Source organism: Ursus americanus, chromosome 10 (genome assembly GCF_024610735.1).
Source record: "Ursus americanus isolate L20-20 chromosome 10, mUrsAme1.1.p, whole genome shotgun sequence".
NCBI lineage: Eukaryota > Metazoa > Chordata > Mammalia > Carnivora > Ursidae > Ursus > Ursus americanus.
Window position 1 is genome coordinate 8,864,928 of NC_142136.1, and position 17,912 is coordinate 8,882,839.

The 17,912-nt window shown below is 43.4% G+C and overlaps 2 protein-coding genes across 4 annotated transcripts in view; one reads left to right on the forward strand and one right to left on the reverse strand.

The window, feature by feature from the left end:
• Positions 1 to 416, reverse strand: part of BIVM (basic, immunoglobulin-like variable motif containing) — a 41,886-nt gene extending 41,470 nt beyond the window's left edge. Inside the window, exon 1 of one of the 3 annotated variants that reach the window (XM_087864992.1) lies at positions 45 to 416. In XM_087864992.1, the coding sequence (XP_087721118.1) occupies positions 45 to 226 (182 nt within the window). In that variant the 5' untranslated portion in view covers positions 227 to 416. The remainder of the gene's footprint in view (positions 1 to 44) is intronic. The other 2 variants (XM_087864983.1, XM_087864985.1) reach the window with 2 other exon arrangements.
• Positions 417 to 471: 55 nt separating this feature from the next.
• POGLUT2 (protein O-glucosyltransferase 2) lies at positions 472 to 12,937 on the forward strand. The gene is made up of 10 exons (XM_045812788.2): positions 472 to 1,061; positions 2,824 to 3,029; positions 3,152 to 3,357; positions 3,973 to 4,050; positions 6,448 to 6,620; positions 6,742 to 6,979; positions 8,292 to 8,501; positions 9,200 to 9,289; positions 10,492 to 10,599; positions 12,707 to 12,937. The coding sequence occupies exons 1-10, from the start codon at positions 880 to 882 to the stop codon at positions 12,722 to 12,724; spliced, it is 1,509 nt and encodes a 502-aa protein (XP_045668744.1). The 5' UTR covers positions 472 to 879; the 3' UTR covers positions 12,725 to 12,937.
• The last annotated feature ends 4,975 nt before the right edge of the window (positions 12,938 to 17,912 follow it).

Genomic DNA, 17,912 nt, shown 5'->3' on the forward strand with positions numbered 1-17,912 from the left:
GCAGCTTGGCGGGCCGCCACCCCCCCCCACACCCACATCCTCACCTCCCCACAGCCTCGGATACCTCTGGCCTGTCCGGCTGGGTCGATTCGCTGCGGCCGCCGCAGAACGGGCACCGGATCCGGATCACAGCTTCCCGCGCGCGGCCGGCGTCTCTCGTCCCATTGGAGCGCGCGGGGACAGCGCCCTGGACGGCTGTGCCCGGCGACCAGTTGTCAGATACCATTGACAACACCTTCCTTTCAACGTTTTATACCTGCCCTCTGCACGTGCGGAGGATATGGTGACAATTTTTTTTTTTTAATCTTAGCTCTGTCCCCGCGTGCCACTCTATTTGGGCATCTAGTATATAACTGTTCTCTCAGAGCGGTGACCGCAAAGTAAATAAATGAGAGGTGGTAAAACCCGGCAGGATTTCCGCTAGTCCTGTCGCGAACTACAAGTCCCAGGAAGCCTTTGAGCACGGACGCCACGGCGCTATCCACTCGGAAAAGGCCTTACTCAGCCCGGCCGCCACCCGGGCCAATCCCCTCGCCCAGCACCTTGGGCTGGAACCTGAGACCGATTCGCCCCCAATGATGCTCCAGTTGCAGGAGCAACATAAGTTTATCTTTGTCCCGAGAAAGAGGAGTAGCGTGGTTCCTGCTCGACTGAGCGAAACGACTGGCATCCTTCAGCTGGAAAAGCCAGCGCTCCGCCTGTGATTTTCCTGGGGGAAAAGTGGAGACCCGCGCGCCTGCCCTGCACAACAAGGGACACCTTTTGGAGTCGTGTTTGCTGCTGTGATCCGCCAACTTGCCCTGGCCCAAGGCGCGGCTGGTTCCGACCACCTCTTACACTTCATTTATCCGTGGATCATTTTGAGAGTCGGTCTTGTAAATGTTCAGCATTTTGTTGCTTTACTGCTTCTTTCTGGGGACAGTGCCAGCACTTGCCGAGACCGGCGGAGAGAGGCAACTGAGTCCAGAGAAGAGCGAAGTATGGGGACCCGGGCTAAAGGCAGCTGTTGTCCTTCCCGCACGCTATTTCTACATTCAGGCGGTGGATACATCAGGAAATAAGTAAGTCGAGAAACGGCTCCCTAATTCTTTTGGAATGCAGTTAAAATGTAGTCTGTTTCTCCCTTTAAGTTTTATCCGCCCAAGAACTCGTTTTTTCCACAGCAGTTGAAATTCCAGGATATTTGGATGCTATCCACATCTGGTTGTAACAGTCTTTCCCCATTCCAATCAATTTTTCTCTTTAGAAATAATTCCAGACTAGCTCTTCTTCTGGCTATTTTTTTTAAAGATTTTATTTATTTATTTGACAGAGATAGAGACAGCCAGAGAGAGAGGGAACACAAGCAGGGGGAGTGGGAGAGGAAGAAACGGTCTTCCAGCGGAGGAGCCTGATGTGGGGCTCGAACCGAGAATGCCGGGATCACGCCCTGAGCCGAAGGCAGACGCTTAACGACTGAGCCACTCAGGCGCCCCTCTTCTGGCTATATTGATAGGAACTCAACACAGGACTGGAGAGACAAAGCCCCTGCACTTTGCTGGAAGTACTATTTCCGCCTACTTTTGCATAAGCTGTTGTAAGGAATGTAAACCCAGTTATTAAAAACTTGGCTGGTTCATCTTTCTCTGGTGTTGCTCTCTGTTTTCAGGGAGACATCTGCAGGTAAGCATGTTTTGAAACTCAGAAAGAAAAATGAAGCACTATTTGAAACTTTACAGTTGAGAGGGAAAGTATCAAAGTGTGAATCTCCTAAGGGTTTGTAACGAACATTATTTCATTCCATTGAATTCCAACAATTAAAATGGTAACTTAAAACTTAGTTTAAGAATTAATAATCCTGAAATGATTGTCTTTTTTTATTGGTAGATGCTGACCATGTATATTTTGTAGGGGAAAAAAAATCTTGGGTATTTTAAGAAAAACTTCCAAGAAGTTTTCCGAAGTGGGGGGGGGGTGTTATCAATCTTGTCACTTGGTTATAACAATTGGGGGAACTAAATACCATCTTAAAAATCTTCATAGCAGGGTGCCTGGCTGGCTCAGTTGGTTAAGTGTCCCAGAGTCCTGGGATCGAGCCCCGCATCAGGCTCCGTGCTCAGCTTCTCCCACTCCTGCTCCCATTGATTGCACTCTCTCTTTCTCTGTTAAATAAATAAAATCTTTAAAAAAAAGTGTCTGCCTTCAGCTCAGGTCATGATCCTGTCCTGAAATCAAGTACCAACATCGGGCTCCCTGCTCAGTGGGGAGTCTGCTTCTCCCTCTGCCTGCCACTCCCCCTGCTTGTGTTCTGACAAATAAAATCTTAAAAAAAAAAAAATCTTTATAGAGAGAGCAGTCATTTAAAAAAGACTTTTATACATTGTCACTTAGATGATACACAACCTACTGGCTTTTGCCCACGCTGAACATGATTTATAATACTGCTCTTTAAAGAATCATTGAAATTTTTCAAAAGGTCATTATCTTTAGAGGCAAATTTCTAGGTGCATGAAATAAATAGTAGGTTGATAAGAATATTTTTATATATAGAATGCATAAGTGGGTTCTATGTTTATGTAAATATGTAGTCTTTACATATTCCCTTGCAATTTTCTAATGAAATGTTTATGTTATTGTGGAGATTTGTCATCCTCTGTTTCTTTTTTTAAATCTCTGATCTATCACATTCATTCTGGTACTATGAGCATATGAGAGAAGCAGCAACCATGTATGTTAGGGGGAGAGTATGGAGGAAAACAGTAAGGCTCACAGACTGAAGAGCATAATCTTTGTGCATTTGTGCCTTGAAATAATCTTTATGTCCCGCTGTTCTTCCCATGGCAGGTTCACATCTTCTCCAGGTGAAAACGTGTTCCAAATTAAAATCTCGGCACCGGAAGAGCAGTTCACTAGAGTTGGAGTCCAGGTTTTAGACAGAAAGGATGGGTCCTTCATTGTAAGATACAGAATGTATGCAAGCTACAAAAATCTGAAGGTAGAAGTTAAATTCCAAGGTCAACATGTTGCCAAATCTCCATATATTTTAAAAGGTAATTTGTAACATACTTTTAAAACAACGGTATTTATAAAGCCATATAATGGATATTTCTTAGGTGTTTTGAACACTGAGTGAAATTGTTACTGTGATATTTTGTTACTTGTATGTAATTAGGGCCGGTTTACCATGAAAACTGTGACTGTCCTTTGGAAGATAGTGCAGCCTGGTTACGGGAAATGAACTGTCCAGCAACCATTACCCAGATTCAGAGAGATCTGGCACATTTCCCTGCTGTTGATCCAGAAAAGATTTCAGAAGAAATCCCAAAAAGATTTGGACAAAGACAAAGCTTATGTCATTACACCTTGAAGGATAACAAGGTACAATTTGTGATGGTTTGCTTGTTTGCCTTAGTGATTTTGTTTGTTTGTTCTGACCGTTTGGCTCTAAGTAGCTACAGAGTTTTATTAAAAATCATTCTTTAGGGGCGCCTGGGTGGCACAGCGGTTAGGCGTCTGCCTTCTGCTCAGGGCGTGATCCCGACGTTATGGGATTGAGCCCCACATCAGGCTCCTCCACTATGAGCCTGCTTCTTCCTCTCCCACTCCCCCTGCTTGTGTTCCCTCTCTCGCTGGCTGTCTCTATCTCTGTCAAATAAATAAAAATAAAATCTTTAAAAAAAAAAAAATAAAATAAAATAAAAAATAAAAATCATTCTTTGGAATGCCTGGCTGGTTCAGTCCATGGAGCATGTGACTCTTGGTCTTGGGGTTGTGGGTTCAAGCCCCACATTGGGTGTAGGGATTACTTAGAAAAAAAAAAAAATATATATATATATATATATATATATATATCATTCTGAGGATCATTGTGATAAGCTTTACCTCAATGAAACCTGCCAGTACTTTTAGATTAACATAATAAACAAAATGGAAATAAAGTTGACAGAAAAACAGTTTCTAGATTAACTGCATAAATTTTCAATTCTCTTGCAGGTTTATATCAAGACTCATGGTGAACATGTAGGTTTTCGAATTTTCATGGATGCCATACTACTTTCTTTGACTAGAAAAGTAAGTATTTCTTTTCTCTTAGGTGTAATAGACAGTTTCAGCCCAGGTTTTACTATATAATTTTTAAAAATAACAGCATCAGTGGTGTTCTATTCTGGAACCTTCGTATAATACCATTCTGAAGTTTTATGTCACATAGGATAACTGCGTGCATTTCCTACAAATTTGGTGGCATAAAGCAACAGAAATGTTTGTTCGCTCATAGTTCTGGAGGCTACAAGTCTGAGAGCAAGGTGTCAGCAGGGCCATATGCCCCCGCCCCCAACCCCCAGAGACCCGTAGGGGAGGACCCTTCCTTCCTCTCCCTGTTTCTGGTGGCCTGCTGGTCATCCTTGGTGCTCCTTGGCTTGCAGCCACCTCACTCCAGCCTCTGCCCCTCATCACATGGCTCCCCCTGTGTGTCTCTCTCGCTTCTGTTCTGGTAAAGACACAAGTCATATTGGACCAGGGCCTGCCCTACTCCAGTATGACCTCAGCTTAACTAATTATATCTGCAACCCTATTTCCAAATAAGGTCATTCTGAGACACAAGGGTTTTGTACTTCAGCTTATCTTTTGGGGGGACAGATTTCAACCCACAACAATACCCTAGAAGGGAAAATGTCTTAGAATAAAATTGTTTCAGCACGAAACCTACTTTGAGCCCAGAGAAGGCTTGCTGTATGCTGAATCCTGTTCCTCAGTGTAATGTGCTTTTCGCCTGGTTAGAGTGGAGTACCTCACAGTGACAGTAAACTGGCTGATAGGAAAAACTATACCCACATTGTTACCGATTGCTTAATAATAATTTATTGGATAATCTGTGTCTATATCTTGATTGAATTGCTCATGGAAAATCACAGTACCTTCTCCAGCTTGCAGAGCACTTATAGTGAGTTTATTCTGGACATAGGCAGCTACAAAGCATCTGTATTCTGCCTCCTTCAGCTAAGACATCAGATGCTGGCAAGTTTTCCTTGCTCATCTGTGTCATTCCTTGGAACAATAAGACTGCTCTTCAGGACTCCAGTTTCTCAAGATGTTTCAAAGACTGACCAAAACAGTTCTTGCCTTAAAAAAATATGTCTTGTTTTATAATATCCCAAACATTTACCTGTGGCTCGATTAAAAAAAAACGAAGAAGAAAAGAAAAAAACAGGTTCTTTGAACACATTTGTGCCACTTGTCAGTAGAGGTGGTCTAGCTTGGAAATCCCTAGTGCTGGCTTTGGTATTGGGCTTCCAGAGTTCAGATTCTGGTCCCCCTAGTATCTGGATGGGGGGGGGGCATATTTCTTAAATGGGCACATCTGGCTCAATAACCGGGAACTAGGGTTAGAGTCCCAGTGCTTTGTGCTGTAATTGTGCTCCAGCAATTCCCTATCTCTGACCATCCTAGAGTCTCTTGGCAGCATTAGAGCTGAGATTACCTTTGTCATTTCATCTCTTTTTGAAGCTAGTCTATTGGCCAATTTGCACGTTACGGAAAGGAAACCTGGTATGCTTATATATGACAATATTCTGAAAAATTATCCACTATTCAAATTAGTGTAATTATCATCACCTGAAGCTTGTAAAGTTGGTATTTCATTTGGTACAATTTCTAATCTTTTTTAAGACATGTATTTATTTGAGAGAGAGAAAGATCACAAGCAGGGGGAAGGGTAGAGGGAGAAGCAGACTCCCCACTGAGCAGGGAGCCTGACATGGGACTCAATCCCAGGACCCTGGGATCATGATCTAAGCCAAAGGCAGACGCTTAACCGACTGAGCCACCCAGGCGCCCCTACAATTTCTAATTTTTATTGTGTTTCACCACTCACTGGGTGGTCTGGCTGTGCTGCAGGATAGGATATCATGTGCATCTGGCCAAAGTGAAAAAGCAGGTAAATGCCACCCAAGGAAGAAAACTGAGCGGGATTCGAGGTTGCTGAGGGCAGACAGCACGCATACCAGCCTCAAGGGCTGTAGCGCCTACTTACAGCAGAGGACAGGGAACAAGATCCAGTCCCTTGCTGTGTGGCGGTCCCTCTGGGCCTGCAGATCTGCTCCCCCCGCCCCACCCCCGGACCTCCCTTACCCTGTGGCTGCAAGCACCTCACTTCCTGCTTCAGTAGAAGCTCCCTGACCCCTCCCTGTGAGGTCTGAAATACAGCAAGCCGGGCAGCCTGAGGGCGGTGGACTCCGGCGCTTAAGCAGAACAAGAAGTACATCCGCTCACGAGGAGGTGAGCCCAGCCCAGACTGCGAGGGCTCTATGCCTTGGTAAAGAAGTGTTCCAGACCCGAGACCCGTTCTTATGTGGCCAAGCTGGGGTGGAAAGACTGCATGCACGGGGCTGCCTCTCCCCACACATTGATGCACATGAGGGATTACCCACTGCAGCTAATATAAATTAGCTCTTGACTGTCTGTTTCCAGGTGAAAATGCCAGATGTGGAGTTTTTTGTTAATTTGGGAGACTGGCCTTTGGAAAAAAAGAAATCCAGCTCACACATCCATCCGATCTTTTCCTGGTGCGGCTCCACGGATTCCAAGGATATCGTGATGCCTACGTACGACTTGACGGACTCTGTTCTAGAAACCATGGGCCGGTGAGAGACGGGTCTAAGATGACCCAGAGCCTTGGTTTTCTTTCCTTGCTGAGTTCTTTCTCAGCCACCTTTGTGCTGTGATGGTTTGGGAGGAAAATCTGTGGTACTTTCTGTCTTCCAGAGTAAGTCTGGACATGATGTCTGTGCAAGCTAACACGGGTCCTCCCTGGGAAAGCAAGAACTCCACCGCAGTCTGGAGAGGGCGTGACAGCCGCAGAGAGAGGCTGGAGCTGGTTCAGCTCAGCAGGAAACACCCAGAACTCATAGACGCTGCCTTCACCAACTTCTTCTTCTTTAAACATGATGAAAGCCTGTATGGTCCTATTGTGAAACACATTTCATTTTTTGATTTCTTCAAGGTATGACATCAGTTTTGTCCAATCCTTTTTGTTTTCCCAAATGTCTTCATTTGGGGGAGGGAAACTAAGGCCAATAAACTATAGGGGGGTGAGAGAGGTGGGCACAAAATTTAGTGAACATCAAGGCATGAGGCCCCAGGAACTGCTTTGGCAATGTGGGTTGTACAAATAATGCATCAAGGGAACTTGGGGCCTGGGTAGAGCTAGAATTTTTTCCCCAACTGACCCTCAAGGTAAGCACATTTCAGCTCCAAATCCTTCTTATTATTAAATATATGTATGTGATTTTACAAATACTTCTCCCAGAGCATCGCAACAGACTAAAGAAGATATAAACCAGGTGTCTCTTATCAGAGTCTCTGATGGGGAAATGTCTTGAAACCCATCCGAATGATTGCCTGGGAATTCTGAGGATTAGGGAGATGCGGATCACTCATGTTTCCTGGGGATGGATCCTTTTCCTAACTCCTTCTTCTGGGCAGTGGGACACCGTCCTGTTCTCCAAACCACTAAGTGGTTTCTGAAGACCCATGTCATGGAATGAAAGGTGGACAAAAGGTAGTCACCTGTCCTCTGTATGTGGGAAGGCAAGTGGTTAGCAAGCTCTCTCTGTGCTGTAGATAGCCAAGTTTTCTTTTGGTTCTTTTGATGGGTTCCGTGGCAGCAGGTAGACCTCCATAATGCCTAAGTTGAAATGTCAGTGTTTCCTCCATATGCATATCACAAAGACCTTTGAAAGAAATGGTTACAGAACCAAGGAGAGCTCTTATCAGCCATCCCTCCTTAGAGGGTGTTCTGTCATGCCTTTGCTTTATTCCTACCTGTTGAATTTGCTACAACTAAAGACGAAGTGATTATCACAGCTCTATGAATATTTTTATTCATAAATGCTCTTGCCCCAGAGCTTGTTAATTTCTTCTCAAGACTTGTGTAGCCATCTGGTGTTTAAAAGGTATGGTTAACGTGGCATAGGCCGCCATCGTTAGGTGCTCACATGTGATCAGTAAAGCAGTAGAGAGATTACAAAGTCACAATAAATCTACCTTTCCTAGGACAGCAGTCTTGTTCTTTTACTGTCTGCTGTAACGTTAGACTCGTGGACCCTTTGTGAAATTTAGGAGAGCATGGCAATAAGCCTTCAGCGCTAGGTCAGGTGTTCTAGGATAGCATTTACTCCATGGCAGAGGCAGAGGGCAAAATCTGGCCAGTTTGCACCCGACAATGATGAGGCTTTCAGTGCGGAAGGAGGAGGAAAATAAAGAGTGGAGAAAGGCCATTTAATGACGGCTTTTATTTTACCGCTGTCTTGCAGCATAAGTATCAAATAAACATCGATGGCACTGTCGCCGCGTATCGCCTGCCGTACCTCCTAGTCGGTGACAGTGTTGTGCTAAAGCAGGACTCCATCTACTACGAGCACTTTTACAATGAGCTGCAGCCCTGGAAACACTACATTCCCGTCAAAAGCAACCTGAGTGATCTCCTAGAAAAACTCAAATGGGCAAAAGATCATGATGAAGAGGTAAGGACCCCAATAGCAGAGGTTCATTGTAAATGTCGTGTCCCTGAAAAGCATTCAGGATGGTCAGAGAGAGACCCTTACCTGTAAGTGGGACACCAAGTCCCCATGGCAGCACATCAGCCCCCCTCGGGGTGAACACAGGTGTCTGGGCTTGGAGTCACTGTCCATTCCACACGTGAAACAAAAAGCTAAAGGCTGGCCTCGAGTATGCTGTCCCTTTTGGTCAGGTTGATCAGAGCCCCAAGCACTGCCTCATCTCTGCTAGCAGCATGGAAATTGAGATGGCAGGTCCGGCAGGAAGAAAAACTAATTGCTGTAGATTAAAAGGCGGGATTGCATGAAGTAAACTTCAAACGAATTGCTGAGAATTGTTAAGGCAGTGCATCAAGCTTTGTCTTGCATTTACTTTACAAAGTCATTGTTACTCCATTTAACATGTGCCCTCTCTCTGCAAGAGAGAGGCTTAATTCTAGAAAGTCCAGTATGATTCCTCAAACTTTCAAGTCTAAAAAAAAAAAAACCTCCCTTTCATCTGAGCATACCCCCTTAAATGTTCCCTTTACCACATAAGACTACTCTCAAAGATATTCCTTCTGCCATTGTCCCACTATCCATGCGCTCTGAAGATCAGTTTGCATATGTCTGCATGGAAAAAAAATATGTTCCATTAAAGGCTTCTGTTGTCATTGTTCCCACAGGCAAAGAAGATAGCAAAAGCAGGACAGGAATTTGCAAGAAATAATCTCATGGGTGATGACATATTCTGTTATTATTTTAAACTTTTCCAGGTCAGTATTTTCTAAGAGAATAGACATACAATTTGTAATTGGACATGTTAGCAGCAAATAATATTTCACTTAATAATTTCTTAAAGTATATTAATATAAGGAGATATATATATACTTCTATGGGCAAAAACCAGGGACCAACATCAAAGAGTAATGAAAATAGTACAAAACCAAAGATTAGCTAGAGGAGAATGCTACAACATGATGGGAAAGTATTTATGTTCGCACTCTGTGCTGTATGGTTAGGAAATTGGCCTCTGATCCTGCAAAGTTACTGTGTTACTGTGCGTGGTTCTGTATCTTCTTTTTGTACAGTCTTGCTGCTGCCTTACCAGTTCTTTGTCTAAACATGCACAGTATCTTCAGACCTATAATGCTGACCCCATTGGGCCATGACGTCTCTTGGAAAGTGTTTACATGGGCCTAAGCATTTAGGAATTATAATCAAAGTATATCTGATCATTTAAAAGGATGTTTTAAAAAAAACATAGTAGTAAACACGTAATTTGCTAATAATACGAGTAGATCTAAATTAAGATTTTTGTTTTAATCTCAGAAATCCGGGTAGTGAGCCCCAAATCTTAGACTCTGCTACAGAACAAAGTCGGTCTGTTTCTGGTGTGCACCGGCTCCTCCCCCTTTGTCACCTTCCCAGGGGATGGTGCAGGGCTGGGGAGGGTGAAGTGTGCACACTGAAGGATCACGGGATTTACTGTCTGAATTCCTAAAGCTCCACGGGTTGTGTTCAAACAATTCATTCATTCAGATTGCATTTGCTGGAGCATCGCCGCCCAGCCCAGAGCCTAACCAAGGCAACACATTATAAATGAAGACGGTGGCCCAGGCTGTGCGGGCCATGGTGGGGATCTGCTCTGTCCTCAAACTCCCAGGCTAGGGGAGATCGTGTGCACCATTATTTTCACTTCAAGGCAGACGGTGGTAAAACCAAAACCCTACAAGTCACATAAATAAAGGATAGAATCAGGAGAGGTCCACTAGCAATAGGCGGCCAGTGTCTAAAGGACAGCCACCTCTCAGAAGCTCTGTTGTTGTGTGTTTAAGGGGAGTATGAAGAATTTTGCTTATCACAACTTGTCACATATGGGCTAAAAGGACCATATTCTAGCAAATTCTAGCGTATCTAATTTGGTAAATGTACTTTAAGTGACATAAGGCACACTTTTGAATTGTTGCTCACACAGGAATATGCCAGTCTGCAAGTGAGTGAGCCCCAAATCCGAGAGGGCATGAAGAGGGTGGAACCACAGACTGAGGACGACCTCTTTCCTTGTACCTGCCACAGGAAAAAGGTAACCAGAACTGGCCAGCATCAGAGTAAGAACTAGTGCTGTTCCAAGTCCTCATTCGTTCCTTTAATCCTTCAGTCAGACAGCAAGAATTTGAGCTCCTCTGGGGTCCTCTATGCAATTCAGCCCACCAGAGAGGCGGATGCCATGGACAACCAGGCCGAAGAAAGGGCGTTGCTGACATGTAGATAAGAGAGAAGACCCAGGATCCCCACCTCTGCCCCCCCCCAACTCCAGCCAAGTGGAAGAAAGCCTTTTTTTAACATGAGAATTCAGATCCCATGGCATTTGAATAGATGTTTACAGTTTGAAAAGTATGTTCACATGCGTCTTGTGAGATAGGTTTGGCCAAGCTCATTACCTCAGTTTAGAGATGAAAAAAATATATAACCATGATTATTCATGTTATCAGATGATTCATTTAAGAAGCAATCTCTGTTGATACCAGCGTATACTGATTTTCATTTATAAAGGGCAGAGTCACATAGATTTGTAAGTCTAAAATGGACCTTAGGGGTCACTCAGTAAGTGCCTTCATTTTATGGTTAAAAAACTGAGCCTGGGAGCGCCTGGGTGGCTCAGTTCTTAGGCATCTGCCTTTGGCTCAGGGCACGTGATCCTGGAGTTAGGGGATGGAGCAGCATCGGGCTCCCTGCTGGGAGCCTGCTTCATCCTCTCTCACTGCCACACACACACACACACAAACACACCCCCGCTTGTGTTCCCTCTCTTGATGGCTGTCTCTCTCTCTGTCAAATAAATTTTAAAAATCTTTAAAAAAACAAACAAAAAACAAAACAAAACAAAACAGCCTGAAGAAGAATTTAGCTCAGAATCATCTAGCTGGATTATAGCAAAGCTAGGACCAAAAACCAGTCTCCATCTTCAGACTGTGCGCCTGGTTGTGTATAAAGACATGATGTGGCAGGGGAGGGTGGTTTTGATTGAACTTGTCTTTTGCTTCAATAAACATACATTGTATAAAATTGTACATAGATATACATATATCTATGTATACGTATATATTCCATACATATACATATATGATATACAGGCTTGACGTTATTCCAAGCAATATCTTCATGTGTGTAAATGGACAAACTCAAAACTGTGGTATTGTGACCAAAGATGAGAAGGCAGATTTGGCAATTATTATGCCTGTCTCACAAGGAGGTTTTAAAAGGAATAAAGTGACCACTGTCCCCAGCGGTGTGATGGAACCAGTTTATACAGGCTCACTGACTGTGACATATTCAGGAATTTTGCACACCGGTTACTTTCGGGTAGCTTGGAATCCACCTGGTGGGACAGTCACCATGACAACAGCAGGTGCTACACATCAGAGTTTCGGTTATTTTGTTTTTATTTTGTTCTTTGGGAGTACTGGCTTGCTACTAAGTAACTAACCCCTAGAGAAGTGGCACTTCATCAGTGTTAACCCCTGTTGGTGCTGGAAATTCATAAAGTGAATTAAAGCCATTGAGCAAATAAAAATTGCTAGAATCAAGGGCACCTGGCTGGCTCAGTCAGTAGAGCATGTGACTCTTAATCTTGGGGTCGTAAGTTCGAGCCCCACATTGGGGGTAGAGATAAAAATAAAAATCGTAAAAAAAAAAAATTCCAGAATTGAAATGTACCCCCTCATGAGATTGGTGATTTCATATCATAACACTTGTTGGCTCCAGAGGAAACTGGGCAGCTCCTTTCTCCAGTAACCTCCCCCCCCCGGCCTTTTTTAAATTTTTCCTCTTTGTCTAAGTGATTTTGAGGAGTGCCAAATCAGTATCTTCCCCTGAATGGCATACTGAGTGGCTTTGTTAATTTCCTCCTCACTGTCTGCTCTAGCCCTTCACTGTCGTGATTCACAGCACAGGCCCTTTACAGGAATGCAGACACTTAGATGTCTGTGTTGTTCATCGTAGTCCCAAAAACCACAATGTGACTTTCCCCCCGGGGCGATGCCAAGCATAGTCTAGGTCCTACACGCCTCCAGCACCAACTTGCCTTTTTCCTCCTCCCATCTTTAGGGGAAAATAATAGACTAACGTAAGTTTTCTTGACTCATCTAAGACTTCTTGATGGCACTAAATATTTTGCTTCTTAATTGCAGACCAAAGATGAACTCTGATATGCAAAATACCTTCCCTTCAAATAATGGTGCTCTGAAGACTCTTCTTAACTGAAAAGAAGAATGTTTTTTAAATATTAATTCCATGGACAGTATAAAATCCACTGTGTGATTGGATTATGAACATATGTTTCTTCTTATGATGCAGTATTCCCATAACGATCCTTTAAAGCACGATTTTAAAATTTTATAATAAAACCACTTTTATTTTAAGGGCCTGTGTTGGGCTGATTATTAGCTGTGTTTGGACTGTGGAGCGGTGCCCAGAGGGGGGTCTGGGCCCTGGCCTCCGTGTGGAGCATCACGGCAGCCACCACTCACCCGGACACATGGTTTATGTGACAAAGCAGTGAACTGCGGTCTTTATGCCACTGTGACTTTGGATATTCAGTTTCATGGCCAAACATGATTCTAACTCCGGTACCTTACAAGGCCTTTCATAACCCGCTTCTGCCTGCATCTGTAATCCAGTTTCTCACCAACTCCTAACATGTACCCTGAAGTCCAGCAACACCAGTCCCTTACCGTTCTGTTGAGGCCTTGCTTCTTACCTTCCTTGGTTATGCTTTCTCTTCGTCTGGAATGCTAGGACTGTCTTCTTCTGGCTTGGATACCCTCCAGTGCACACCTCAGGAATCCCTCTTCCGAATCTCCCCATCTGCATACTTGTATTACTATTGTTACCCCGCGGTGTGGTAGCAATCGTGTCATTGCCAGATTTGAAGCAACTTGACTGCAGAGACCATGATCTTCCAAGTAATCCAGTAGGGGTGCCTGTAACTAGAAAGACTCAATATCGAATGGGTGGATATTGAAAAATCACCTTGAAATGTGATTAAGAGAATTAAAAAGGAGCTAGAAAGCTTAACAGTGAAACCATAATATAATGTCCTACAAATTCCTTTACCCAATAGTTTTCCCTTTCATCTACCCACTGGTTAAATAATCTATTGCAAATTTTTTTAATCGTGGGATGTATCCTATACACAGAAGAATATAAACATATCTGCATCTTGAAGGTAATTATAAGAAAACACCCGTGTAATTACTGACAAAGATTCTTTGCTTGACCAAGCTTCAGTCTAGCTCCTGAACCTTCAAGGGCTATCTGCACTTCCTTGTAATATCTGGTTTGCACAAGCACTCAGCTAAGTTGGTTTAGAAAGAATCCCATCCTCCATATCCCATCACTCTGTTATCTAGTAGGGTTCCTGGTCCTCCACTATCCCCCAGGTGATTAGATCACACTGGTATATTCTCAGCAAGAACCCTGTTAGGTCAGATTTGCGAGAATCCCCCCATAACCCCAACAATTCCTCAGTAATTTTCTATCCAATGACCTCCACCCTGTTCCTTGGCTGTATATTCCCACTTGCTCATGCTGTATTTGGAATTGAGCTGGTTTTATACTGAGATCTCCTTTCCCCATTGCAATAGTCCCGAGTAACAATTTTTTTTTTTTTTTTTTTGGTGCCACTTTACTGTTTAGCTCTGATTTGCTTTGATATTACCATTCGGGTTCAGAACGGAATGCTGCTGGTTCTTTAGAAGTGCCGTCTGTCTCTCACCCTATTATCTCCTGCTCACCTGCTCCCATGTGACCACTACTGTGATGGCTGTGACCACCTTTTCTTTGCACTTAATTTACAGTTCTACCACCTACATATACTTCCCTAAGCAATGTAGTTGAATCTTGCCTAATTTTAAATTGATATAAATGGAATCATACTGAACATATTTCTGTTGTTACTTGCCGGTTAATGCATATAGTGGCAGTACATTCATTTATACATGGACACAGGATTTCATCAGATGAATAGGATTGCTCTTTTACCCATTCTATTGTAGATGGACGTTTGGGTTGTTCCCATTTTTTGGCAATTCCAGTGAAAGCTACTATGAGCATTCCTTTTCATGTTTCCTGCTTCATGTTTGAAGATTTATCCTTTCCTTTCGCATTTTTTGGCTTCATTTCCAGTTTTGCAGGAGCAGGTTTGGCTAACAACCTCCCTCAGCCTTGGGCAGAGCCGACCTTCCTCTTGGGCATCCAGGCGGCAAGGCCAGTGCACAGAGAGCCTTCTCGAAGCCTGACTGCCTGGCCGGTGCCGCTCCTGCCCCAAATGATGATGATTTTAACATGGAGGAATACATCAATCTTTTCTTTTATGGCTAGTGCTTTTTGCAACTTGTTTAAAAGATCCTTCCTTATCCCCTGAGTCATGGAGGGTTTCCTATGTTACCTCCTGTGTAAGTTTCCTAGGGCCGCCTCGGCAAATTATTATAAACTTGGTGACTTAAAACAGCAGAAATTTATTCTCTCAGCTTTCTGGAGGCCAGAAGTCTGAAATCCAAGGGGTTGGCAGTGGTGGTTCCTTCCAGAAGCTCTCTCCCTTCATGCCTCTCTTCTAGCTTCTGGTGGCTTCTGGCAATTCTGGGTGCTTCTTGGCTTGTAGACACATCACTCCAGTCTCTGCCTAGGTCTTCATAGTGGTCTTCCCCTCTGTGTGTCTCTGTATCTTTTCCTTCTCTTTTATAAAGACACTAGTTATCAGATTTAGGGCCCACCCTAAAAACAGGATGATCTCATGTTGAAAGTTTTAATTATATGTGTAAAGCCTTTATTTCTAAGTAAGTACATTTCACAGGTAGGCATGTTAGGACATATCTTTCTCAGGCCACTATTCTACCCGCTACGTCTGAAAACATTCCTTTTGAAATTAGGAACATGAGGATTCCCACCATCACACACTACTGTTCAACATATTGCTGGAGGGGGCGCCTGGGTGGCTCAGTCGTTGAGCATCTGCCTTCGGCTCAGGTCATGATCCCAGAGTCCTGGGATCGAGCCCTGCATTGGGCTCCCTGCTCTGCTGGGAGCCTGCCTCTTCCTCTCCCACTCCCCCTGCTTGTGTCCTCTTTCTTGCTGGCTGTCTCTCTCTCTCTGTCAAAAAAAACCTAAAAAACAAAAAAACATATTGCTGGAGGTCTGAGCAAGCACAGTAAATGTAGAAAAAAAAATAGAAAGTAGGATTGAAAAAATAATAAATAAAACTGTCATTAAAGGCAGATACCAGCTTCAGTACACAGAAAACCCGAATGAATCTACAGATAAATTGTTGGAATTAACAAGAGGATTTTGCATTTGCTAAATACAAAACCAACATACAAAGTTCAATTACATTTCAACATACCAGTTAGTAACAGCAAACGAAATAAAAATGTTTAAGATAGCACGTAAAATAGCTTTGAAAACTATGAATAACATATTTGAGAAACTGACTCTAACAAAAATGGCAAGATCTTTACAGAGAAAATTACAAAAACTTAAAAAAACTAATTTAATTAAAAAATATTACATCAAAATCAGTATGAAAGATGTTATTTCTCCACCACATGGTGTATAGACTCAATGTAATCCCAACCAAAATACACCCTGACCCTATTTATGTGGAACTTTGTGAACTTTTTCTTTAAAAATGTACAGGCTTGTGAAGTACAGGAAAAATTAAATGCTCTTCAGGAAGGATGAATTGTGAGAACTTTCCCCACGATGCAGCAAGACTTTTATAATGCTATAGTATTTAAGACTGTGTGATATTGGTGCAGGGATACAAAATATACAACAATAACAGAATAGGGCTGCATAAACAGACGCAGACCCGCGTGTATGTGGAAACTCAACCTACAATCAAAACAGCAGGAAGGCTGGAGAAAGGTTGCACATTGCAGTGCAAGGAGCTGGGACACTTGGGTTTAATGATTCCAATGTGTGGGGGGTTCCCCACACTACCAAGCAATTCTCAGACACCAATTGGTTACAATTCAACTCCATCCTGACACTCTCTACCTAAAGATGCCATCAGATTCCACCGGTTAAGAGCTCAGTCCCACAAGACTGCCCTCCACTTCAGACTGCAATCTCAAATCCAGGTTGTTACCTGTACTTCTGACCGACTGGCTATAAATCACAGATTACCATGACCCCTTCTTTGGTTTCAATTAATTTGCAACAACGGTTCACAGAAATCAGGAAACCAGTTTACTCACTAGATTACTGGTTTGTTACAAAGGATATCAAAGGCTATGAATCAACAGCCAGATAAAGAAATACATAGGATGAGGTCCTCAACAAAGGTGTTCTTGGGCCCAGTGGCACATGGTTCAGGCTCATCAGTCTGGAAACTCTCTGACCCCCATCCTTTTGGGGTTTTACGGAGGTTTTATTGTGGAGACACGACTGATTTAATCACTGGCCGTTAGTGATTGACTCAACCTCAAACCCCTCTTCCCTCCTAGGGAGATTAGGGGGGGTGGAGCTAAAAGTTCCAACTCACTAATCACCCAGTTGGTTCTCTTGGCAGCCAGACCCCATCCCTAGCTACTCTACAAAAGTCACCTCATTGCCATCACAAAAGCCACACTGATCACTCTCTTTGAAAATTCCAAGGGTTTTAGGAGCTGAGTGCCAGAAATGGGGATAAACACCAAATATGTATTTCTTTTTCTTTTTTTTTTTTAAACATTTTATTTATTTATTTGACAGAGATAGAGACAGCCAGCGAGAGAGGGAACACAAGCAGGGGGAGTGGGAGAGGAAGAAGCAGGCTCATAGCGGAAGAGCCTGATGTGGGGCTCGATCCCAGAACGCCGGGATCACGCCCTGAGCCGAAGGCAGACGCTCAACCGCTGTGCCACCCAGGCGCCCCCAAATACGTATTTCTTATTATAAATCACAATATCACAGGTACCCATATAGGGAAGAAAAGCAGTTTGATCCCTAGCACACACTATATTCAAAGATCAATTACAGCAAGATTAATGACAAAACACAGAACATAATATTTTTAATCAGCAAAGAGGTTGTCTCTACATTATGCTAGTAGTATAAACTTTAGTAACTGAAATGGCTGAAGAATTATTACTTCCTTCACTTTGTGGCTCTGCTAAATAAAGCCTTAGGAGTTTTTACCAAAAACTCTAGAAGTTTCCAGAACAGGTGTTTCTCATTGCACAAGTCTGTTTTCCCCTCAGCCTGAGAGGTTTGCCATTTCAATCCTTCACAATGACACTGCCACTGATGGCCTGTGTGTGTTCCCTGGGCCTCAAATGACACACCAGCATAGCAGGAATTCCTCTCCTGAACACCACATCTAGTTGGAAAAATAAGTGCAAAGTAGGTGCTGACAGG